Source organism: Mirounga leonina, unplaced genomic scaffold (assembly GCF_011800145.1).
Source record: "Mirounga leonina isolate KUSES-001 unplaced genomic scaffold, KU_Mleo_1.0 Mir_94, whole genome shotgun sequence".
Classification (NCBI taxonomy): domain Eukaryota; kingdom Metazoa; phylum Chordata; class Mammalia; order Carnivora; family Phocidae; genus Mirounga; species Mirounga leonina.
Window position 1 is genome coordinate 4,514,328 of NW_023270855.1, and position 23,777 is coordinate 4,538,104.

A 23,777-nucleotide genomic window follows, 5' to 3' on the forward strand; every position below is an offset into this window, starting at 1 on the left:
CTGTCCAATAAATGGGTAAAATCTTAAAAAAAAAAAAAAAAGAAAAAGAAATGTCTGTTCTGTGAGGGCAGGGATTTCTGTCTTGTCCACCACTCTGTTTCCAAGGCCTAGATATTCAGTAAATATCTACAGGATTGTTTTCATTGAATCTCAGTAAATCTGTGAGGCAGGTACTGGTATTATACCCAGGTTACAGGGGAGGCAACTGAGGCCCAGAGAGGTTAAGCAACATGCGCAAGGTCACAGAGCAAGGGAAACAGCACGCTCGGCTCCAGACCCCTGGCCTCGGGGAGAATGCTTGAATTTGACAGCAGCGGTTGATGCCGGGGTTCCCCTGAATCACTCTCTGCCCTCACAGGTCGTCTACTTCACGGCCACTTTCCCGTTCGCTATGCTTCTGGTGCTGCTGGTCCGTGGACTGACGCTGCCCGGGGCAGGCGCAGGCATCAAGTTCTATCTGTACCCCGATATCAGCCGCCTCGAGGACCCGCAGGTACCGCAGGGCAGCCCGTCCTCCCTCCCACCCAGGGCCAGGCAGGGCAGGGTGCGGGGAAAGCTAGGCCGACGGTCTTGGGGGCACAAATCGAGTCGGGCCATCAGCGCCCAGTACTTTTCCGCTGGGCTGTGGCAGGTTGTCTAGCATGCTCGTGGGCCTTTCCAGCTGTGTGTGTATCTTTCCATGTGGGGGACTGCTGAGGCCAGCCACAGTCTCCTTCAGGCGCTGTGCCAGGAAAGGGGGGAGAAGTCTTTTTAGGAGCTAGTCTCCTCCTTGGCCCTGGTCTCTGCCCGCAGCGGCCAGGAGGGCGGCATCATGGGGGTGGGGGAGCTGGCCCAGGAGCGCTGCTGGCTTCCTTGGCTGACGTTGGAATTCAGAGTGGGTACTGAGCTCTTGGAAGGTCGAGGGGCAGATACTGAACGCCCAGCTCCGGGCACTCGGCCACGTGACCGCAAGGGGTTGGAGAAAGCCCTGGGATGTTTATTGACCCATTTGAGGACCTTTTGTCTCCAGGATCCTCAGCCTTCAGGTGGCCTTCAAGGTCCTGTGCTGCTTTGGTTCTCTTCCTCACTGCCCTCTTGCCCTGGGCAGGATGGGGGGGCCGGGGCGGGGGCTTGGCCAACATCAGAGGACAACTGGGAAGGCAGCTTTGTGGCCCTCCGGAGCTGCTGGATGAAGGTTCTGGAGAGCAGCTTTGCCTGCATGATCCGTTAGGGAATTCCTTCCCGCTCCAGACAATAGCAATTACAGTCCTGATAGCAGCCTTGACTTAACGGTCTTACCACCTGTCTGCACTGGGCTAAATCTTTACTCTTAGAACCTGCATAATAGTGCAGCAGAGCCCATTTTACAGATGTGAAAACCGAGGCTCTGGGCGGGAGTCCTCTTGCTCACAATCATTTCATGGTTGGAATTCAGATCCATCTGCTCCAAAAGCCTTTCCTCATAATCCTGATACTGAGTGACTAGGGGTTTCTTCGACTTCTGGGCTTCCTTGCAACTCAATATTGCCTTGAAAGACACCTTGGATTCCAGCACGAATGCTCTGATTGCCGTCGAGAATCTGCACATTTTGAGGTGCAGTCCTTCAGGTGGCCGGGAACCCGCACCGTCTCCTCCAGGAAGCTGGCTCTAACTGGCCCCTTCTCTCTCTCCTTGCCACCCCCACCCCAACCCCCATAGGTGTGGATTGATGCTGGGACCCAAATATTCTTCTCCTATGCCATCTGCCTGGGGGCCATGACCTCTCTGGGGAGCTACAACAAGTACAAGTACAACTCGTACAGGCAAGTGTCACGCCAGCGGGCCCGGTGGACCTTAGAAATGATGATGTTTAAAGAAAAAAGAGAAGAAGTAGGGAGCGTGGCTTCCTTGTGTTGTGAATTAACTTGCTCCCTGACATATGTGTAACTTAGGGACTGTATGCTGCTGGGATGCCTGAACAGTGGTACCAGTTTTGTGTCTGGCTTCGCAATTTTTTCCATCCTGGGCTTCATGGCACAAGAGCAAGGGGTGGACATTGCTGATGTGGCTGAGTCAGGTATGGTGGTATTGGTGGCAGTGGTGGTGGGCACTGCCACCTAGTGTGTAAGCCGAGTACTGCAGGCATGAAGCCAGACCCCAGGGGGCTTTGGGGGGGGGACGAGCCTGGTTTCCGAAACGGACCCCCCCCACCAAGATGTCCCCAAAGTATCAAAGAGCACAAGAGCTAAACTTTAAGCACTTTCGTTGCAATTTGGCCCAAGGGGCTGCAGGAACGTGGGGGTTGGTTAAGTTGGGGACTATTTAGCTACTTTTGTGTGGTCTTCCCTCCCTCTCCTTCCCCCTGCAAACTCCTGGTTTCAGCAACAGAAACCACTTTCCTAACTCAGGCCCAAGCCAGCCACCAGTCGGCATTCCATCACCACCTTCTCAGCTTTGGTTTCTGTATTTTGCACTTTGCTCCCAGCGCGCTCCCTCTAGCAAACCCATTCATTCATTCCACCGATGTTCTTGATTAACAGAGTCTGCCCTGTGTCAGTCACCACCGTAGGCGGCGGGTGGGGGAGAGACAGTGGGCATGCCGGCCGCCCTCTGGGACGGTGACAGATCCAATTTGGGGGTAGTTTGGGGGGGACAGTGTCACTCCCTCAGGGTGTGGGCCCTGTTGGTGGGGTGCTCCTTCTGGAAGTAGAGGAAAGAGTCTTAGAATGATGGACTCTGTAAAGCCTGGGATTCCAGGCTGGGATCCTGGAGCTCCAGCAAGGTGGCTCTGGAACCTGAATATGATGAGGTCTTCAGTTGCTAGAATCCTAGAGCCTCAGCACCGCAGTATTCTAGGACTTGCCCCTGGATGTTCTAAGTCCTAGAACCGCAGCTATATAACTGCAGTGGTTTGGATATGGGAACAAGAACCATAGGCTCCCAGGATCCCCAGATTCCACCTTTGCCCCTTCTCCGCCTCACTCCTATCCTGCCCATTCACTTGGCGGGTGGTCATCAGCTGCGTGCAAGGTTTGGTTATTTTGTACACGTCCTCTGCTGCACCCGACCTCCTGATTTCTCACCACCTCTCTGGGACCACATGGAGGCAGGCGAGGGTCCTGGGCAGAGGCTTCTCTCAGGCCCAGAGGAGAGCCTGATGTCCTAACTCCAGGGACTACCATGGACCAGAGTCAGACGCAGCTGGAGCCCTTGCCCTCGTGGGAAACTGGGCGGTGTCCTGGTTCCTCAGCCACAGCACCCTAGCGTTGGGGGTCAGGGATACCTCAGCCTTGTGCATGTAGACGTCTGTTCTGCAGATGAGGAGACCAGTGGCTTGAGAGCAAGGGCCTTGCTCGGGCTGGTAAGGGTCTGAGCTGGGGTCTCCTGGACAGGCCCCTCTGACATGAGGACCTCCCCCCACCTCCTGCCTCCCCACCCACCCTGGACGCACGTAACAGCTCTGGACTTCCCTGTGTGAGAATGCACCTGAGCTCCTCTGACCTTCTCTGACCTCCGAGCCCGGGGCCCTGCTTTCATCCTCACTTAGCGAAGATGTTCTCTGCCACCCTCCACCCCCCCCGCCCAGTGTTGCAGGACAAGGGTGGCAAGTCCACAGCTCAGCCTCACGCATCTCTCCACTGCCCCCAGTCCCAGACCCGACCGTCAAACGTAGCTTTCCTACCCCAAGAGGCTGGCCGGAGACTGAGGACACAAAGTAATTCCAGAAAGATCCACACCCACTTGGGAGTGTGACAGTTCCAAGGACGAGGGGGGAGACGATTTGCGGCTCCTTTGCAGTGCCTTTTTTTCAGTCGAGGGCTTACAAACCAGTTGTGATTGCCAGGAGTGTGGAGTGAATTTGGTGGTGGGATAAAAAAATAGATCTTTCTCCGTGGACAACTAGGTATTTTTATATCTGTCTATATCATCACCCTAAGTTGTTTTCTTCCTCCTGTCCACTTCAAACACCTTGTCGTTTATTCCCCACGGTGATGTCTGAACAGCTGACACATCAAGGATGATTATTTCTCTAATAAGCTTTTAACAAGCACCATATTGAGCGAAGTGCATTTGAACCAGATCATTATTTAGCCGAACGGAGTGCACACGGTGCGGGCAGGGGCGCGTTCTCTGCTCGCCGAGAGGCCTGCGTTGGTGCTCGGAGCGGCTGCGTTCCTTCACATGGACTTCTCTCTCTATAGTTCACCGTGCGCTTTTAGAGAAAGATGCTCAGACCCTCTCCCAGAGGCTGGCTTGACAAAGGCAAAACTGAAATACAGAAACGAGCGCGTTGAGAAAACCTCCACCAGGCCCCAGTGGGCGGCGGGTGGCGGGTGGCGGGCGGCAGGTGGGGGGTGGGGGGCCCCATTTTACATCTGTCTCGCAGTTGGCTGGACTCGAATCCCCACGCACTGATGCCTACCAGTCGGGCCAGAGCTGGCGTGGAGGGGGCCCCGTGGGCCCCAGCCGAGGTGCCCACGCGGCTTCTGTTCCAACTTGGGCTTTGGGGTTGGTACAAGCGCCCCTTCCCCCACTTCTCGTGGGGTTTTCTACCGTCGCAGCCTGGGAACGCCAGGTCACAGTCGGGTTTTCCTCAGTCGGGTAGACTCGGGCCAGTAGGGCTCGCCCCTGCCTGCCACGGTTGTGGTTCACGCCCTACGGTGTGGTTTCTGGCTCCAATTTGTTTTACAGTTTTTTTGTTTTTGTTTTTGTTTTTGTTTTTCATACTTAAGCCAGTCCTTGGGTTTCTGATATCTGCTCTAAATATCCTGCCCTCCAGCCCTTTTTTGTCTTCACATTTCTTGACCTTTTTAAAATTTATTTATTTATTTATTTATTTATTTATTTATTTATTTTAAGTTGTGGATTTTATTTTTTCAGCCCCTTTCAGGCCTCCTTTCTTTTGCTGCTTCCTACCGCCTCTTGCACCTGCGGGCCTCAGTTACGGTTCCTCCCCCTGGCTTCTCCCCTCAGGCCCCCTGGAGACGGGAGGAGACTTTTCCCTCTGTCTCTGGAATGTTTCCAGTCAGAAAGGTGCCCTCTAAGCTGGCGGGGCTCCCATCTCCCACACCCTGCCTCTGCCAGGGTCCCCTCTTTAGAAACCAGAAGCCCTTTTCTAGGGTAGTGGTTTCAGCATCTGAGAATCTGAGCACAAGAAGGCTCCTTGGGAGGCATTTCTGGGATCCTGCCCCTCACTTCCCAGGTGGGGAAACTGAGGCCCTGCAGGGGCACTTGGTGATGTAAAGAGGAGATGACGGATGGTCTCCTGAGCCTGGGGTCTTGCCCTGCGCACACCTCCCTTCAGCTTTGGGCCTTGGCTGTGGCGTTGCTCAGGTGGGGTGCGCAGATGCACCCCTGAAGAGATCTGTACTCTTTCACAGTGTTTCAGTCATTAACTCAGAAGTCGAAAACTTTTCTTTGCAAACGGGGGCTTCAGTAGTTCAGATAACCAGATCTTTCCCCCTTTGCTTCCTTCCAGCAGACGTTGGCGTGGTTGCTCTGGTTTGGGGGAGGGGGGCTCCTTTTTCAAGCCGGTAGACTTCAGTCCCAGTCCCAAAACCCAGGCTCCCTGGGACTCCCAGTCCCAGGCTCAGTCCCATTTCCCTCTCCTAAATGCCCGGTGCCTGCCGGATTCTGTGAGGCCACGGGTGCTGCTGCCTAGGAGACAGATGCTAAAACGGGGCCCCGCCCGAGCCCCAGCGCGCCCCGTCCAAAGGGAGGCAGGCCTGGGCGCTTCCCCCAGGCAGGAATTCAGACCCGGCTCCTCCCTGCATTGGGGTTTGGGACACCGCCTCAGTCCCGAGTGTCTTTGTGTGAGCTCCAGTGCTCCAGGGGGCTCAGTCACTAATGTGCCCCCCCTCTGCCCCTCCCCATTCTCTCTTCCCTCTAGGGCCTGGCCTGGCCTTCATTGCCTACCCAAAAGCCGTGACCATGATGCCGCTGCCCACGTTTTGGTCCATTCTCTTTTTTATTATGCTTCTCTTGCTTGGACTGGATAGCCAGGTAGGTACGGGTCGAGGGGACGCTGTGGGGAGGGCTCACCCATGGGGAACAGGGTTCTGGGAAAGCCCCCTTCAGCGTGCCGTGTGTGAGGTGGTCACCCCCTTCCCACCCTCACATCAGACTTGCACCAGCTGCAGCCAGCGAGGCTTCCTCTAGGACCCCGGGGGGTGGGGGTGAAGAGGCCTCAGGGCAGCAGGAAGAGGACCTCTGGCCCAGAGTTCGAGTCTTAGACCCCAGCCAGGGGGAAACGGACACTTGAAGGGTGTGGTCAAAACGAAGCCATAGACGGGAAGTAGAAGGACAAGACCAGGTGCTGATGATGTGTTCCCACGGAGGGTCCCGTGGGGGCCCATGAGTGACGCGGCAGATAGGCAGTTCGGGCCGGGGACGACAGTCACGGCCCAGGCCGTCCCTGGTTGTCCTAGTGCAGCCAGAGAGGCCTAAGCCCCACCTGGTGTTCAGTGAGGCCTGGAGCCCGGGAGTTGTTCCCCATGCAGTGAAACTGTGATCCTCCAGTGCTCGGTGAACAACTAAGCACTGGGGTGCCTCGCTCAGACCCGCCCTGTCCTCTGGCCCTCCTGGCTTCTGCCCTCCCACGGCAGGACTCTCTCGTATACCCACCACCTGCGTGTGGCTGTTGCCCTGCACGTCTTAACCCCTACATCCCATCCCTCCAGGGCTCAGGCCTCCAGTGGGTATGTCGGTGAGAGCCAACCAGAGGCCGAGTCTGGCTTTGGAGTCACAGCTGCAAGCCCCCACGCTGCTGTGTGGCATTGGGCACTTTGCCTCCCTTGTCTGAGACTCAGTTTTCTCATCTGGTAAATGGGTATGATTATACCTCCACTGCCTTGTATGACGTACCAGGCACAGTGCCTGACACAGAGCAGCTAGTGGTGCTTGGAGGACAGTAGAGTGAACTCCTGGACACGTTCTCCTGGAGATATGTGTATTCACCTTGGGGGTGTCTCAAGAGGACAGTTTAGAGCACGGGCATGACTCCAGGACCGGGGAGTTCGGGTATGCAGGGCGGGCTGGTGGTACGCCCAGACCAGAACCCTACAAGCCGTGCCACCCGGGGGGCCAACATCTGAAAGGGCGGCGTTTTGCCATCTCCTGTGTTGTCTGGGTCTCTGGCCGCCTCCTGGGAAATCTTTGGTTAGCTGGGACCCTGTGAGAGGTGAGGCCTGCTGCCAGGTCAGGAGAGGGGTTCACCACCTACCTGTGGGCAGCAGCCTCCGCACCAGGGCCCAGGGTTGGGTCCTTGTGGACTCAGAAGCAGGTAGGAGGAGCATCTTAGAAGGTCGAGCAGAGGAGAGGAGGCAGTCTGCCAGCGAGGTCAAGAACAGAGCGAAGGATTTGGCAGGATGGGGATCAGGATTAGCAGAGAAGACAGAGTGGAAACATTTGGGAGCCTGAAAACAAAATACTTGTGCAGTTGTTGGTGGGCTTGAGCTGTATAAACAGCAAGAGGACTCCATTAATCATCCCTCGTTAATGAGTTTGGCCTTCGGAGGCCCCAAGCAAATGGCTTTTATAACTTCTTCCAAAGCTCTAAGTGAAAACAAAAAACAAAAACAGAGAGAGGTTAATAAATGACAAAGCATGACATCTCCATGGGCCCCAAATGGGCCTCTTGGGCTGTGGAAGCTGCTTCCTGAGTGAGCAGAGGTGGTTTATTCATTAGGTTTTTCCCCTGGGAGGTAGGGGGGGCCTGGCTGGGGATCTGCACCTCTGAGCTAGGCCTCGTGGTGGCCAACAGGCTCGGGGCATCGTGGCCAGTTCTCAAAGCCAGCCTCAGGGGGAGCTGGTACCCTCTCCGCTCAGAACATGAAACTCAAGGTTCAGAGCCCTTAAATGACCTGCCTGGTTGATATACCAAGAAGAGCATGATGGGGATTTGAACCCCAGGAGCCAGGGCATGATGTCTCAGGAGTCTGATGGCCTCCTTTGGAATCCCTCCTTTGCATCTCTTTGCTGTGTGAACTCGGGGCTGTAGGGGAAGGTTTTGCAGATGCCGGTGACTGCCTCATGCACTGTGAATACAGTCGGAGCTCTGTCATGCGAGGCGTTCCTGTGGGCAAGGCTTCATGCCGGGCTTTTGATGTACCTGCACGTGGCAAAATGCACATAACATAAAATGGACCGTCTTAACCATTTTTAAGCATGCAGTGCAGTGGTGTTAAGTACATTCACGCTGTTGTGTGACCGTCACCACCCTCCATCCCCGGAACTTTTTCGTCTTCCCAAACTAAGCTCTGTCCCCATTAAACACAAGTTCCTAGAGCTGGGCACAGCTGTTGCCCTGTCGAGCCCAGAAAACCGAGGCTGAGGGAGACAAGGACTCCGCCGAGGCCATGCAGAGCTGGTTTAAGGAATGGGCTTGCCCCTGGGGCCACCCGTTCCCTGACCTGTTAATTCATACCCCCTGGCTTTACCTTGGAGTTCCCCCAAAATAGCTTCCTCCCATGGAAGCGCGGAGATCCCCAGGCAGCCTCAGGCAGAGGCCTCTCGCTGATGGAGTGTGACCCTTGCACGTAAAGGAAATGCCCTCCAAATGCCTAGCATCCGTGGGGAGCACTCTTTGGCTTAGGATCCGTCGTACCATTGTGTATTTCTTGGTGAGGTGGAGGAGGGATGCCATGCGCCTGGAGGCAGACGCTTGCGCGAGAGAGCCAACAGCACTGGAGGAGGAGAGAGCTGGCCCCATTTCCCCGCACTTCACTCAGCCCCTGACTTGGGTTCACAGCAATCACGCTATTGCCAGTTTTTCTCTCATGATTTCACATCTTTCTCAACATCCCTGCTACTGAGTAGGCAAGATCCCCCGATGGTACAGGGGAGAAGACTGACGCTTGGAGAAATCAGATCCCATAGCTGTTCAGTGAGGGAGGTCTGAAGAGGCCGGTGGAGCAGGACTGAGGGGTGGGGACGGTGTTCTCCAGAAAGGCAGGGAACTTGGAAATGAGGGGCTTGTGCTGGTCTTGACCCTGACTCACAGTGACACTGCTCCTTCCTGTCTTTAATTTCCCCATCTCAAAAAGGAAAGGACCTTTGTTTCTAAACTCCTTTTGAAGATTGATGTTTGAGCTGGTTTTCTATAATTCCGTGGCAGTTTAGGGTCAAAACCCCGTTGGCTGACACACCAATCAGAGGTCAAACCATCAGCCCCTTTTCTTTGGGCCCCTTTCAAGAGCCTCTTGCTCATCTTTTCCCTGAATTCCTGGCAATGAAGAATCATTTTTCCAGCCCCTTTCGGCCATGAAAGGGATTTGCTCCTTGTTTGTATTCCTTGATCCTCCTGTGATGCATCCCAAAGGAGTTAAGTGGTTGGATTTTTCTTGTAGGAATGCTGGGGAAACATCCTTCCCAAATGCCTCTCACAGATGAAAGAACAGAAAGGTCAAGGTTTTAGCTTTTCAACTTTTAAAGGAATCTGACGGGCAGGCCTTGGAGGGTGTGTTGGTTGGCAGAGCAGTTTGGCTGTGGCTACCCAAATGTAAAATGCTTCTACGTGCCCTTCACCCCTGAAGCTTTGCTTCCGGCTTGAGCTGCGATACCTACGCACCACAGCTAGAGGGGGAGGAAGAGTCCTTGCCCAGGTCAGCAGCCGCAGAAGGCTGGAACCCATCCACTGGGCATCGGTCAGACCCATGACGATACGAGTCCACAGGACAGAGTTTCGTGTTGCCATTTAAAACAGAGGCAGCTCTCCGTGTAATGATATGGATCAGTCTCCAAGTTACATTGTTAATTGCAAAGATGGAAAGATTTAGAGGGATTGAGAATGATCCTAGCACATTACCCAAGGAGGGGCCCCTTCAAATGGGCTTCTTTCCCTTTGGGAGCCCAGGAATGGGTTCCCGGGGGCACGGTGAGCCCTTGGCTCACACATGTGGGCACTTGGATTCTTTCATGGATCCACAATCCCCACGGAGCTAAAACCCCACCGTGTGAATCTGTTGGGGAAAGTGGGGCCCAGACTTGCCCTGAGTTAGCCCCCTCCCCATTCTTCATGTGTCTGCTGGGCAGCCACGCGTGCCTGGCCCATCTGGGCACTCAAGGCACAGAAATGAGGGGACACTGCCCTCAGCATCAGAAAGGACCAAGACTGAAATGGGGGGAGGTGTTCGTGCCAACACATATTTTCCAGCCAGTGGGCTAAGGCGGAAGGTCAACATTGGCTTCAGAGAAGAGGTCATTCTTGAGCTGAGTCTTGAAGGATGAAGGAAAGGCATTCTGAGGAGCTTAAGCAAAGAGACGGACGTGTGGGATATTTGGAGAACTGTGTGTGGCCCACTGTGGCTTGACCAGCAGGCAGGACTCCCCAGGCAGAGCCTACCAGGTCAGGTTTATACATTTGGACTTGACCCCCCAGGCTACTCTGCGCATGCTGGGGACTCTCTGAGCAGAGGGGAGGTGCTGGGCACCTGGGGCTCAACCACTCTCTTCTCCTCCACAGTTTGTTGAAGTCGAAGGACAGGTCACGTCCTTGGTCGATCTTTACCCATCCTTCCTAAGGAAGGGTTTCCGTCGGGAAATCTTCATCGCCTTCGTGTGCAGCATCAGCTACTTGCTGGGGCTGGCGATGGTGACGGAGGTAGGTGGCTTTCTCACCTGGCACGAGGGACCATCCTCTCTGCAGGGTTCTTGGTGACCTCCATACGCTGCAAAGATCGGGTCAGGGTTGGCCTGACCCCCACCAGTGAAGGCAGTGGCTAGGCGGGAGGACCAGGACAGGGGACCTGGCCCCACCCAGTTCAGGGATCCCACCCTGCCCAGGGGACCTGGCCTACACTGTGGGCAGCAGGAGGCAGCTCAGGACCCAGCAGTTGACCCAAACTCCCGGGCCCTTTCTCCTGTTAGCGTGGCAACACCATGGCCACCCCCTGCCCTCTGTCCCCCCTTCTTCCCAGGAGGCCTGGGGGAGAGGTACTTGAGCTGAAATCCATTTTAATAGCAGCTCTTTTCATCTGTGACTGTGCAGTGGCCCTTCTCAGGCCTGGGGGGTGGTGGAGACGTTCGAGAGGGTAAATGCAGACCCCCTGGTAAACACTGCAGGCAGTGCCCGGGCCTGTCTGGTTGACCGGGAGTGTGCGCTCTTCAGAGGATGGGCAGGGGCCACAAGGAGAATCCATCTAAATGGGAAGAAAGAAGCAGAGAGGAAGGAAGCCGGAAGTGTCTAAGGCAACAGTGGATCAGCTGTCTAAGAAGAGACAGGCGAGAAAAGAAAGAGATTCTTGTGCTAAATAATAGAAGCATGGAAGCCTGGCATAGCCTGCTGTCTCATGCGCCCCTGCCCACCCACCTTCCCACATTCTCCAGCAAATTGCTGCATTTGCCCCCAAACTCAATTTGGGTTTCCCATCCCCACTTTTTCCTACCAGAAATACAAATAAATGTTTCTCTAAGAGTGCCTCTAAGGAACACACACACACACACACACACACACGCCAAAAGCAGATCATAGGTCCACACCGAGCAGCTCAGTATCACTGAAGTATTCTCTGCTGGCCCCAGTTAGTTTTCAGCACCTCCTTTGGAAGCAGGCTTCAGGAAACCCATCATTTTTGCTAAGGAAAACATGTTTTGTTTTCATTTTTCTGTGTGTGTGTTTTAAAGATTTTATTTTCTTAAGGAATCTCTATGCCCAACATGGGGCTCGAACTTACAACCCTGAGATCAAAAGTCACACGTTGCACCGACTGAGCCAGCCAGGTGCCTCTGAGTGTGTGTTTTTAATTAAATTTGTCAAACATGAAGTTGAGCATCTTTTTACACATGTATCTGGTCATCATTTTTCTCTTGGGTTTTTTCTTTCTTAATGATATGCCAAAGCTCTTTATATATTAAGGGAGTTGGATACCAAATAGCAAGCCAACGTTCTCTGGTTTTTTTTCTTCACAGGGTGGCATGTATGTGTTTCAACTCTTTGACTACTATGCAGCTAGCGGTGTATGCCTTTTGTGGGTTGCATTCTTTGAATGTTTTGTTATTGCCTGGATATATGGTGAGTACAGATTGTTGTATATCCTTCCTCAAGTCTCTGCTTTGGGTCTCTGTATTTAGAAGCTTCCAAAACAGAATTCTCAGGGGAATTCATTCTGAGTTGAACACAAAGGCCTTCCCTATCTGGACTTTTCCCCTCCGGACTGCCCCTTCCCTACAGAAATCATACCATTGTGGCCGCACTGCGTATTCTCCCCTTGCTGAAGATGCAGGGCATGACTGTTTGTTTTGACAAACACAGAATTTGGCTATGCGGGGGTCTCCCTATGATTTACTGCTCTGGGATCCAGGCATGGTCCATTTCAACCCTCTTGAGACCTTGGATTGGCCACACCAGGTTTTGGGGCTTGTCTAAGTTTGCCTGAAAAATATAGGATGCCCAGTTACATTTGAATTTCAAGTAATTTCAGATAAACTCCTGCCACTCTTGGGTCTTTGTGGTGTCGAGTAGCAGGGATCTGGAGCAGACCCCAGGGACCCCCTCATGGCCCTTGAGCCCCTTCTGTGCAATTCAGATGCTAGTGTTGGACACTGCGTCACCATCCGTCTACCTCTGTCTCTCCTAGGCAGCGATAACCTTTATGACGGTATTGAGGACATGATTGGCTATCGGCCTGGGCCGTGGATGAAGTACAGCTGGGCCGTGGTCACTCCAGTTCTCTGTGTTGTGAGTTCTGCCCTGCCTTTCTGTGGGTGCTAGCCTTTTCTCCTCGGGGCTTGACGTTCTTACCTGCTAAACCATCTTTCACTCAGCTTCTGCCAAATGCTGGCCTCTGACAAGCCCAGCGACACCTCTGCCTGGGAGAGGTGGGGCCACGGGCTGCTCCCAAAAGTTACCTTGAGATGAGTTTTGACGGATGAGTCAGGTTGGGCAGGAGGTTGTGTGCTCTGTTGTAGACCCCCTGAATTTCTCAACATGCCCCGATACACAAGCCCAGGATATACAGGATAAGAGCTGGTCAGGAAGAGAAAAAGGGAAGGGCATTCCTGGCAGAAGAACCAGCATGGGCAAAGCAAGGCATTCTGAAAGAGGAAGGTGTATCGGGGCATGCTGAGAAATTCAGGGGGTCCACAACAGAGCACATAACCTTTGCCCAAGCACTTCTGGGACTCAATGAGCTCAGTTTGGGTCACTGATTAAGTTGAGGGGCCTTTGGGATGTCAAATGGAGACAGGTCATAGACATTGGAAATGTGCTGTTTCCATGGCAGGGTGGGGGTTGTGGGAAGTCCCAACAAAGAGATGCTATGGACTCTCCCAAGAACAAGGAAGCTTCGTTCCCACCCAGGACCCAAAGGCAGTGATGTGCCACATTCCTCTTCCCACCAGGGTTCCCTTGCCCGCCATCTTGGAATGTAGCTTAGAGCATGCCCAGGCACCCCACTTCAAACTTCCACTCAGAGGCTCTGGCAAAAGGGAAGTCTTCTGCTTCCCTGTCATTGTTTGAAACCAGTCGTGAGCTTTGGAGCTAGCTGCAGGGGAAGACATCTGCTATGCCATTCTCAGCTCATACCGTGGGGAGTGCAAATGGCAGAAATGTTCTGTACATTTAGGAACCAGGTGCTGAGAGATTAATGGGATCCTCCCCTCAGTGACCCCACTCCCAGGCCAGAATAAATCCATACTGCCCTTAACTCACTGTGTGGGACCTTAAGCAAGTCCCTTACCTGCCGGGGCCCCGGTTTACCCCATCATAAAGCAGGTGGGAGGTGAGTGGCAGCTGACAACCTTAGGTTGTTACTGCTGCCCTTGAATATGGCTGTGGTCTTCTCATCTGACGTGCGTATTTTCCCCACAAAATTCAGTAAATTGTAGCAGCCAGGAACCACAATTGGCGAGTTATTGTTGGAGATGAATTTAGTTGGGTTCAAAGCCCTTGTTCTCGTCCTCACTTGACGTTGGTTTGTGAGAAACTCCTCTCACCACTCCGACCATCAGTTTCTTCCTCCTTTCCTCCCCGAGGAGTTGGATAGATCAGGGGTAGCCTGCATCCCCAGGTGGTAGGATAAGGTCACCCTGGTGGAAAGAGGAATATGAATGGGCAGGTCCCAAGCTTCCTGGTGCTGGGAGAGCCTAGAGCAGCCCTCTTCTGGGCCTCTCCCTGTCTAAGCTACACCCCACCTTTAGGGACAGGAACAACAACAGGGCCAGACATACAGTAGATGCCTAGTGGGAGACGTCTGCAGCCTAATGCTCTCCCTTGCCCCATCACTAATTCTGATTTCTGTAGATTTGTCTTCCCGTCAAACCCCAGATATTAGGTAGTGGAGATTTAAGTCATGTTTACACTGTGGATGAACTACGACAACACTGAGATGCTGGAATTCTGACAAGAAGCAGAAGTCCTGGGCCCTCCCAGCCAGCCTTACATGCTCTTCTCAGGGAAATACGGACTTTGCATAGGCTTTTGGGCTCAGAGCTCACCGCACCCCACCATTCATGGATGCTGATAGCCACCGGCCTTTGGCATGGGCTTGGGGCTGGACACCCAACTGGGCAAGGCCCAGGTCCACACCAGGTCCTGGGAAGCTAGGCCTGGGGTTCAGGGATAGAGATGTGTGGGTGGCAGTTGGGGAAGGGGAGGAAAGACTTTCAGCCATGCAGTTAGTGTTTATTATGCACCCACTGTGTGCACCGGGACCTGCACCAGGTGTTAGAGAACCGGGGGAGAACAAGACCGACTCCCCACCTGTCCTCACTGACTCAGTTGGGTGAGGGAGAGTGTGCTGAAGAAGTAATTATAACCACATGCTTCCCGGGAAGGAAGAGGATGGGCACCTGACTGCGTCTGGGCAGGGCCTGGACAAGTAAGGCAGGACCATAAGAGCTAAATTAGGATGAGAAGATGAAGGGTGAAGGGCTCTATTCAGAGAACAGCCTGTTCTAAGGCCCCGGGGCAAGTGGCTGAGGAGCTGGGAGGATTTCAGGGCAGCTGGGGTGTGGACATGGAAGAAGGCGTAGTGGGTAGATAAGGGGTGAAGGGGCACAGCTCTTGGCTGACATTGCTGGCCGGGCTGAGGAGTTTAGATGGCGTCCTGAAGCGATGGGAAGCCCCAGAACGGTCCTGAGCAGGGAAGCCACTTGATCAGATTTGCCCCAGGGAGGTCCTCAGGCAGCAGAGTGGAGAAGGGTATGAGGCCCCTCGGGTGGGGGCTGCCCTGGTCCCCTAAGCTCTGTGCCCCTGATGCCCAGGGCCCCCCTAACTGTGCCATCTCTCCACAGGGATGTTTTATCTTCTCTCTCGTCAAGTACATCCCTCTGACCTACAACAAAGTCTATGTGTACCCCACCTGGGCCATCGGGCTGGGCTGGAGTCTGGCCCTGTCCTCCATGATGTGTGTCCCCTTGGTCATGGTCATCCGCCTCTGCCAGACGGAAGGGCCGTTCCTCGTGGTGAGCACATGGGGCCGAGGCTGGATGTGGGGGATGTGGGAGGGTGAGAGGGGGGAAGGGTGAAAGTCAGCTACCGGCTGTTGGCTGTCGGTTTGCTGTGTGACCTTGGGCACATCGCTGGCCTCTCTGGGTCCTGCACCCTTTGCCTGCCCTGTGGAGGGGTTGAGATTGTGGGCAGGCACATGGGGGAACAGGAAAAAAGAACAGTTCACGGGGACAGGCTCTGTGGTGAGGTTCGGAGCAGGGCTGTGGGCAGGAGGAGGAATTTGCCAGGCAGAGAATGAGACATGGAAGGCCGTGATGCCCGGTGCATTCACAGGCAAGGACGTGTGACAGCACTTGGGCAGCAGTGACATGTTCTGGGGGGTGGGTGATGGCTCTGGACAGGTGACTGTGGTTTTGCATGCCAAGCTCGGAGCTAGGGCTTTATCCTGGGAGCAGTGGGGGCCATGTTGCTGAAGCCATAAGACAAGAGACAAGGAGCCGGGAAGGAAGCCTGAGCTCCACCCAGAGGCCTTCTCTTACCCTGAAGCCAAGGTTTGGATAAGCCCAACCCATGGTGGTGTCCCTCCCTTCCCCACATCTGTGGCCCCGTCTGCTGCTGGAGACAGAACCTCAGGCCCCCAGGTCCCTGTGCCTGCCAGGCCCCCACCCCGAGGCTCCCTCCTTACCACCAACCCCTCAGAAATTTCTCCCAACAATACTGCAGATTCCAGGCTGTGGCAAAAGCTGAGGCTCTTTCCAAGAAACCCTTTTCTTAGAATCTCCCTTAACCTTTGGGCTTGGGCCTGCTCCAAGACTACACTGTTTTGTTCTGGGCTGTTTTTATTGTTATTCTCTTAAAAATCTGGAGCCAGGATGTCCTGGGGCCCTGGCTCCCCCTCGGGCTGGGCCAGTTTCCTTGTGGGCAGGGGAATGGCCTGGAGGTGGTGGTGGGAGGGGGAGAGGGGCGGCCCTGGGCAGAAAGGGAGCAGCCTGCCCTAGACAGAGGAAGTAGGCGGGGGCGTGCCCGGGAGGAAAACAGGCCATGAAGCCGGGGTCTGTCTGAGCCAGGACAGCCCTGGGGCCCTTGGGGGTTCCTGCAGCAGCGGACCCATTGTAATTTGTCAGGATACAGGGAAGGACCCCAGTGTTCAGCCAGAATACTGGTAGGCCCTATGATTTGTTAAAATCCTGAACTACTGGGTCTGGGGACAGATGGGCAATTGCTACGGCCCTGAGCCCTCCACATGTCCCCCCCCCAAACACTCTATGCCAACCTAGCCCCTCCCTGGCAATTTCCAGAATGTCCCTACTACCAAGAAACTAAAGGGGTGATTGGGGCGCAGCAGAGGGTCCTAAATGTCTGTACCGATAGGTCAGTGCCCACAGCAGTTGGAGATTCAACCGTGGAGGGGGGACACCTAACGCTAACTGTGTCCCTTCAAAGCCTAATCTTTTTTTTTTTAAAGATTTTATTTATTTATTTGAGAGAGAGAGAATGAGAGACAGAGAGCATGAGAGGGAGGAGGGTCAGAGGGAGAAGCAGACTCCCTGCCGAGCAGGGAGCCCGATGCGGGACTCGATCCCAGGACTCCAGGATCATGACCTGAGCCGAAGGCAGCCGCTCAACCAACTGAGCCACCCAGGCGCCCCCCTTCAAAGCCTAATCTTAAAATAGTGTTCCATCCCAAGTTTAGAGGTTTGATGAGAATGGGGTTTGTGTGGGGGAAGGAAGAGGGTGTGGGTGAGGCCTCCACTCAAACTTGCACCTACAAACCGGGTGGATAACCGAAGCCCCCTCCTCTGAAGGCATAGGAGCCCCCATCGATCTGTTTGCTGTGGGCCCCTCGACCTGTCTCCCGGCTGTGCTCCCAGCAATGAGCGTCTCTCTGAGCCAGGTTTGCAAACCCAGAGCTCTGTCCTGGGAGGACTCCAGTTCCGTGTGCACCTCCCATAGAGCTGGAGCCCCGCTGGCTGCCTGGCGTTGTCTACCTCTTGTCCCATCTTCTGGGCGTGCACCTGTGTAGAGAGGCAATGTGGTGGAAGGGAGCTGAGCCTGCTCTCTGGCCGCCCTTCCATCCCTTGCCCTTTACCTGGGGCCTCCAGGCCAGCTCCCCCAGGACCAGGCAGGGAATCCAGGCGAGGGAAGCCGTCAGGCAGGGCTGGGAGGGACCTGGAGAAGGTGATCCAGAGCTGCGGCAGGCAGCCAGGCCCTCAGCTCTGGCCTGCTGTGACCAAGAGGGGGTGTATGGCCCTGGGGTTGCCAGATCTTGCAAGTTTTGAAGAACAGATGGAAATCTGGATTTTCCAAGTGAAATACTGTAGCTTTTAATAAGCACCTTAAAAAAATTGTAATAGACTTAAGTGGAATGTAAATGCCTAAGGAGAAAGGTTTCTTCTTCACAACTGCTTCCTACTGAAGTCTCTGAATGGACACTTGGCAGGAGGGGAGCTGGGAGTCACGAGCCCTGAGTTGGCCACTGTTGGCTTTCTGGGTGTCCTGGGAAGGGCTCTTTGCCTCACTGAGTCCATGATCCGGCAACCAGCCAGGAGGACAAAACTCACCCTGCCCAAAAGTGATGGGATGATTCTCGTACAGTCCAACCTCTGGCTCCTCTCTGTCAGAAGATGCAGCTCGGACATGAACAGTGGTCTCTGAGCCCCGAGCAGGGAGAACCGGATACCTACGGGGTGGGGAAGGGAAGGGACCCTAGTGCAAGAGGCAGGAAATGCAGTTTACAGGCAGCTGAGGAATTTGGAGTTTCTCCTTGGAGAAGGTGGGGGCCATAGGAGGCTCACAACAGTTATCCAACCTCTGGCATACAAATTGCAGAAACTCGGGCTGCTTTGCAAGTCAGAGAAGTCAGGGGATGGGAATTACAAGGAGGCATATTTCAGCTCCATGGGAGAAAGAAGTCGGAGCTGGGAGGTGTGAGTCCCCTGTCCCTGAGGTGGGCAAGCAGGGGTTGGCCAAGGGAACTACTGACAGGAATTCTGCGCTGATTCAAGGCCCGGAGGGACCTTAGAAGCACCTTAGTTCAACTCCTTCGTTTGCCAGTGGATGCCTTGGCGGGGCCAGAGAGGGTCCTAGTTCGCCAAAGGCCAGACAGCACACTGGCCCGACTCAGGGGGTGTAGACGGTCGTGGCGGAGCCGGGAAGCAGCCGCCTGACTTTCCTCTCTGCTCCCGTCCCCTTGCTTCTCCAGAGACTCAAGTACCTGCTGACCCCGAGGGAACCCAACCGCTGGGCCGTGGAGCGCGAGGGGGCTGCGCCTTACAGCTCCCGCCTGGCTGTGAACGGCGCCCTCATGAAACCGACCCACATCATAGTAGAGACCATGATGTGAGCTCTCGGGCGGACGGGCTGCTTCCCTGCTGTTTACTAACATTAGATTCTCATAGGACCAGGTTTACAGAGCTTTCTATTTGCACTAGGATTGTTTTTTTTAATTGTCACAGAAAATGTTACTCTGTGTGTGTGTGTGCGCGCGCGTATGTGTGTGTGTTGGGGGGGGTGTGTGCGTGTGGTATTGTGCGTATGTGTATTTTGTTTTGATTTGGGGATATTTTGTACAAAAAGAAAACCCACCGGCAGATGTCCGGGGCAAGGCAGAGCTTTCGTATTGAATTAGATGTATTTTATGGGAACTTGGTAAATTTCTCTTTGTATTTTTTTTTACGTATAATTATATATACATTTAGAGATTGTCATACACTTTTACCACTTGAATTGATCTTCTTGCCAGCAATAGATCTCGTTTTCAAAAGCAATTCTTCGGTGCTTGCGTAGCTGGCAGAAAGTTCTGCCCCCCAAAACACAGGGTGGGATTTTCCTGGACAGCAGACCCATTTTAAAGGTGTAGTACCTTCCCAACCTGGTTCACGTAGAAGCACACAGCTGGGGAAGGGGAGGCCCCACGAGCTGGCCAGACCCAGAGGGGCTGGAGAAAGGAGGGCCACGAGAAGATGCTTCATTACACTTGTCTTAGCCAAGAAGAGAGATGCCAAAATAATGAATCCACCCCTCACATCAAGGGACTGACTTAAAGCAGACAGATGAGGCCGGACAGCGAAAGTCTGATTCTCTATAAACCGTTGCACCAAGAGCAAAATCCCACCTAATACTTTGAGATTGAGGGTGGATAGTCAGAAGGACCGTCCGACAGATTGTCAGAACCATTCATCCGAGGGGGGGGCCGGCAAGAGCTCGCAGGAGGGCTTGGTGAGGATGGTGCCCCGACATTCAGGAGCCCTCAGGAGGCTGCCGGCGTGGCTGCCGCCCAGGGCATCCCAGGTAGAGGTCTGAGGCCCGCCCAGCAGGAGCTGCGGTCTCGGGGTTCCAAACCTCACACAGATGGGGCTGTTGCATTTTAATGGGGTTCTTTAACCTTAAAGAACCTGGCCACTCCCCAGCTGACATCTCTTGCAGCTGTGTGGGGGAGAGAAGCATGATGTATTCGGTGAGGGACGAGGGGTGGGCCGGTGGACCAAAGGGTGTGGGCCCAGGCGTTCAGGGAGGCCTGGTGTCAGGGAGGGGTGCTTTTCTTTCCTCATCTCTACCCCCTCAGCTCTGTCCTCATCTCCCAGAGGCTGGGAGACTCCTGACAAGCTCCCCGCCCAGGCTGCCCCAGCTCCTCGCTGGGAGTGCCAAGAGTGCTTTTGGAGGCTCCCCGAGTCTTGGATTCGGTGAAGTGCTCCCAAACCCTCCTCCCCGTTCGGGCACAAAAGCAGCCCTTGGTGACGACTCAGGAGGTGGTGAGGCCCTTCACGTCACAACCCCTGCAGTAGCTGGTGTTAGATGCACACTACATGGGGACCGAGGAGAGGAGGTGAGGGAGTGTTTTTTAGAAAGGTGGGATTGTTCGGGGGGCTGGCACCCCAGAACTGGTTTGACCAAGAGCCTGATTGAGAGTGGCATTCCCCTCTGAACCAGGAGGGAAGGTACTCCACCTTTAAAATCCTGACACGGATGTGTCTCCACCCAAGCCCCCATTTGGACCTAAACTGTGCCATTTAAACTGTCACTTCCAAGTTCAGAGTCTAAACTAAACCGAAACATTGTCACTCAAAGACGACAGTGACTGCCTCATGGGGTGTGGAGAGTGAAGTCCAGCTCGGGTTTTCAGAGCGGGGGCTCTCTGAATCCTGGAACCCTCTCCCCAAATTCGGGAGGGGAGGAGCCTCTGGTGTCCCCCTCCCCCGGGGCAGAGGCAATCCTGAACCTCTTCTCTTCGGCAAACATTCACATTTCACTGTTTCCAAAGCATGTACTCTGCCAAACAATACCCAGTCCTATTCCAAACCATTAACAATTGTGTGTTCCTTTTTTTCTATGTATTTATGGTTGCCGCTGTGTCTGATTTTATTTTTGTTGTTGTTTCCTAATTTTACTGAGTAGCAATGTGACCTATTTTCCTTTGTCTCATGGAACTTAGTAAACTAACCACTGTCGACGACTGGGGACAGGCGATAGGTGGTGATAAGGGGGGCTTGGCAAACTGTGGCTGCCTGGGCATTTGTGGTCATTTCAGGCTACAATATCTCCCCTCCGGTGAAAGGCTACAGTATTTTGGGTTGGTAGGCAAATTGCAACATTCTGGAAATGGCCTGAGAAAGGCTTCTTCCTATAAGATTCGCAGACCAAATTCTAGACCAAAGACACATGCAGACCAAGTCCCCAGGCCCTGCCTGGAAGGAAGGTCAGCCACTTTACCCAAGCCCGCTCCTCGACAATCTCCCGGTGCACCTGTCTCCGGTTGGACCCTCTTGTCTACCCGCCCTAGCCCTTGTGTATCTGCAGAACTTGGCTCTGTGAGTACAAGGTGTAATGATGCGTGACTTTTATATGTCTCCACATAAAGGAAACTTGTATTTGGAGCTCATGACTCTGGTCCTCCTGTCTCTGGAGAACAGGCATTCCGCCCGCTCTCTGCCTTGGGATGGGTCAGAAATTCTGGTGCCCCCACGTAGCCCAGTCGGCCGGCTCTGAGAAGGGATGCAAGGGAGATGGTTAAAGAACTTTCTGAGGCTTCAGAAATGGGTAAGGGCCTCAGGATAAATCTCACCCAGGGAGATGCTTCAGCGAGCCTGACACGGGTCGTGTCAGTCCCTGCAGTGGACCTTCCTGCATGGTCAATGCCTCCCCATCAACGCCCTTGTAAAATGGGGGAAATGAGGTCCGGAGTGAGGAAGAGACTGGGCACAGAGAGCAGGGACTGGAGCCAGACTGTCTGCAGTCAGTTCCAGCTGCTCCAGTTCTCCAAGGGGTGTGTGGCGAGTGGTGAGTGCAGCTCCCCATGGTTCTCCCGGAAGACCAAAGACGAGCCTTTATGAAAAAGGAAAGCGCTCTGTCCCCCAGCATTCAGGGACGAGGAGAGCAGCACCCCCACCCTCTCACCATCCTCGGGCCCGCCGGACCTCACGCTGCGGCTCCGTGGGACGGGTGACTGCACCCAACAACCCTCTGAGCTAGGAATTGAGATCCCGGTTGCATGTGAGGAAACTGAGGCCCAGTGAAGCCAGTTGGTGTACAAGAGGCAGAATCCCTTAGGCAAGATTTAGCCTGAGGCCATGCAGGACATTCCCAGGGAGCAAGAAGTGGCCTTGGGGGATTTCTGGGTGACGCACAGCCCCCTCTCTGTACCTCTGTTCCCTCATTCTCACCCCAGATCCCCAGCACACACACCGCCCCCCCCCCCCAGAGAAGGTGGTGAAGCACAAGGGGAGTGAGCCAGCCTCAGCCTAGCACGGGGTGATCAGTGTCACCCAGGTGCCACCACGTAGTGGTCCATGGCCCAGTCGGGATCTTCCCAACACTGCCCTTCTGGACCAGGCAATGCTCTGGGCAGCCAGTGCTAAAGGCAGAGGTGCCTTCCTTCCCCTCAAGCCTCAGACACAGGCCAGGAAGGATCCAAGAGAAACATCGAGGCCCCTCCGGCCCGAGACCCCAGTGTCAGGCAGCCCCAGGCTGGGCTGTCCACGTGGATGCTGTACATAGCACCGTGCAAAAATCCAACAAGCACAAACCAAACCAAGTCCCAGATATGAAAACTCAGAGAGGGGCGTGAGCAACCCGGAAGCCAGAGAACAGCATTTCCCTCGCCCCCAGCACCCTGTTGACGCCTGGCCCTCAGAACGCTCTTGTTTTAATAGGAAGCTGTGTTTCATTGTTCTCTTGTGGGTGTCACTACAGACGTGTTCTGACAGTTCCCTGAAGGATGGAGCATCTTGTTATATATTTGGCTTCAAATTGAGATGTTGGCTCCATTTCTTTCTTTTTTTTTCCCCAATTAATTTTCGAATCCCTAGCAACTGTGACTCTGTATTTAGCACAAGAGAAAGCTGAGAACGTGGGTCTTGCCTCCTTCCAGAAATATGTCTGGCTCATCAGGACTTTTTTTTAAAACTTCAAAATATTTTTAAGATATTTTAAACTTTTGTAAAAAAAAAAATCAACCAACGAGACTCTTCTGAGGAGGAACATTTGTATCTGAATAAGATCCTTGGTGTGTAATTCAGTCTTGCAGTATACAAGCTTTTGTGTATAAATGTTTTATGATATGAATCCCTGTATTTTGCAGGGCTTTTCTTTTCCTCTTTTGCTTTTTAGATAAATATGTATATCGATATTTTAAATTCATCTTTGCTTTTTTTTAGAGGAGTTTGTAATCACCTTATAACATGAAAATAAACATTTCCTTTTTAAAATCCAACACGTGTGGGTTCAGTTTTGATGAGGCTCTCTTTCCTTCTGTGTGGCAAGCGCCTGACAGTTTACAGAGGCTTTCAGTTCTGCCCCAGGGTGCTCCCCAAAGGTGGTGTTGTCATCCATGGTCGGAGACAGAGGCAGCGGCGGAGGATCACAGAGGGGATGCAGTCAACTCCAGGGCACACAGCAAGTCTGTGAAAGCATTGTCTTCCGACTCCTGAGTCTGCTCCGGCTGGTTCCACCGACGCTGGGACAAGCCCACCTGCCGCACACCCAGCCCTGCGGGGCCGCTCACATCGGTCTCCCGAGCCTCAGTTTCCCCACTTGGAATAAACCACTGCCCCTTTTGAGGCTTTGGGCTGATTAGAGGTGACGCACCAGGAGTAGTCACTTACTGATGCCCAAGCAGGGGCTTTCTGATTGCCAAGCCCAAGAGTGGGGCAGGCTGCAGGGAGGGGGTAAGCCCTAGAGGGATGCAAATAGAAATCATGCCACAGACACTGGGGCCTCAAAAGAGAGGACACGCAGGACCCCAGAAAATAAATGGTTGGCACAGACGTCCTCCACCTTGGGAATCATGTACCCAACCCACTGTTATAGATGGGGAAACTGAGGCAGGGAGAGGGGCTCAGCCTCGCTGGGGTCACAGGGCAGGTCGATGTTTTGGGCAGATCAATGAGTGTGGGCAAGTTCAGGGGAGGCTGCTGGGTCCTTTCCCCAACTTCC

The 23,777-nt window shown here is 54.0% G+C and overlaps 1 protein-coding gene across 3 annotated transcripts in view; it reads left to right on the top strand.

The window, feature by feature from the left end:
• The window catches only part of SLC6A6 (solute carrier family 6 member 6), an 84,146-nt gene extending 61,091 nt beyond the window's left edge, over window positions 1–23,055 (top strand). For all 3 annotated transcript variants that reach the window (XM_034997607.1, XM_034997609.1, XM_034997608.1), the window contains 9 exons: window positions 359–493; window positions 1,679–1,782; window positions 1,912–2,036; window positions 5,850–5,962; window positions 10,422–10,559; window positions 11,867–11,969; window positions 12,535–12,635; window positions 15,191–15,361; window positions 18,550–23,055. In XM_034997607.1, the coding sequence (XP_034853498.1) occupies window positions 359–493; window positions 1,679–1,782; window positions 1,912–2,036; window positions 5,850–5,962; window positions 10,422–10,559; window positions 11,867–11,969; window positions 12,535–12,635; window positions 15,191–15,361; window positions 18,550–18,690 (1,131 nt within the window). In that variant the 3' untranslated portion in view covers window positions 18,691–23,055. The remainder of the gene's footprint in view (window positions 1–358; window positions 494–1,678; window positions 1,783–1,911; window positions 2,037–5,849; window positions 5,963–10,421; window positions 10,560–11,866; window positions 11,970–12,534; window positions 12,636–15,190; window positions 15,362–18,549) is intronic.
• Window positions 23,056–23,777: the final 722 nt, after the last annotated feature.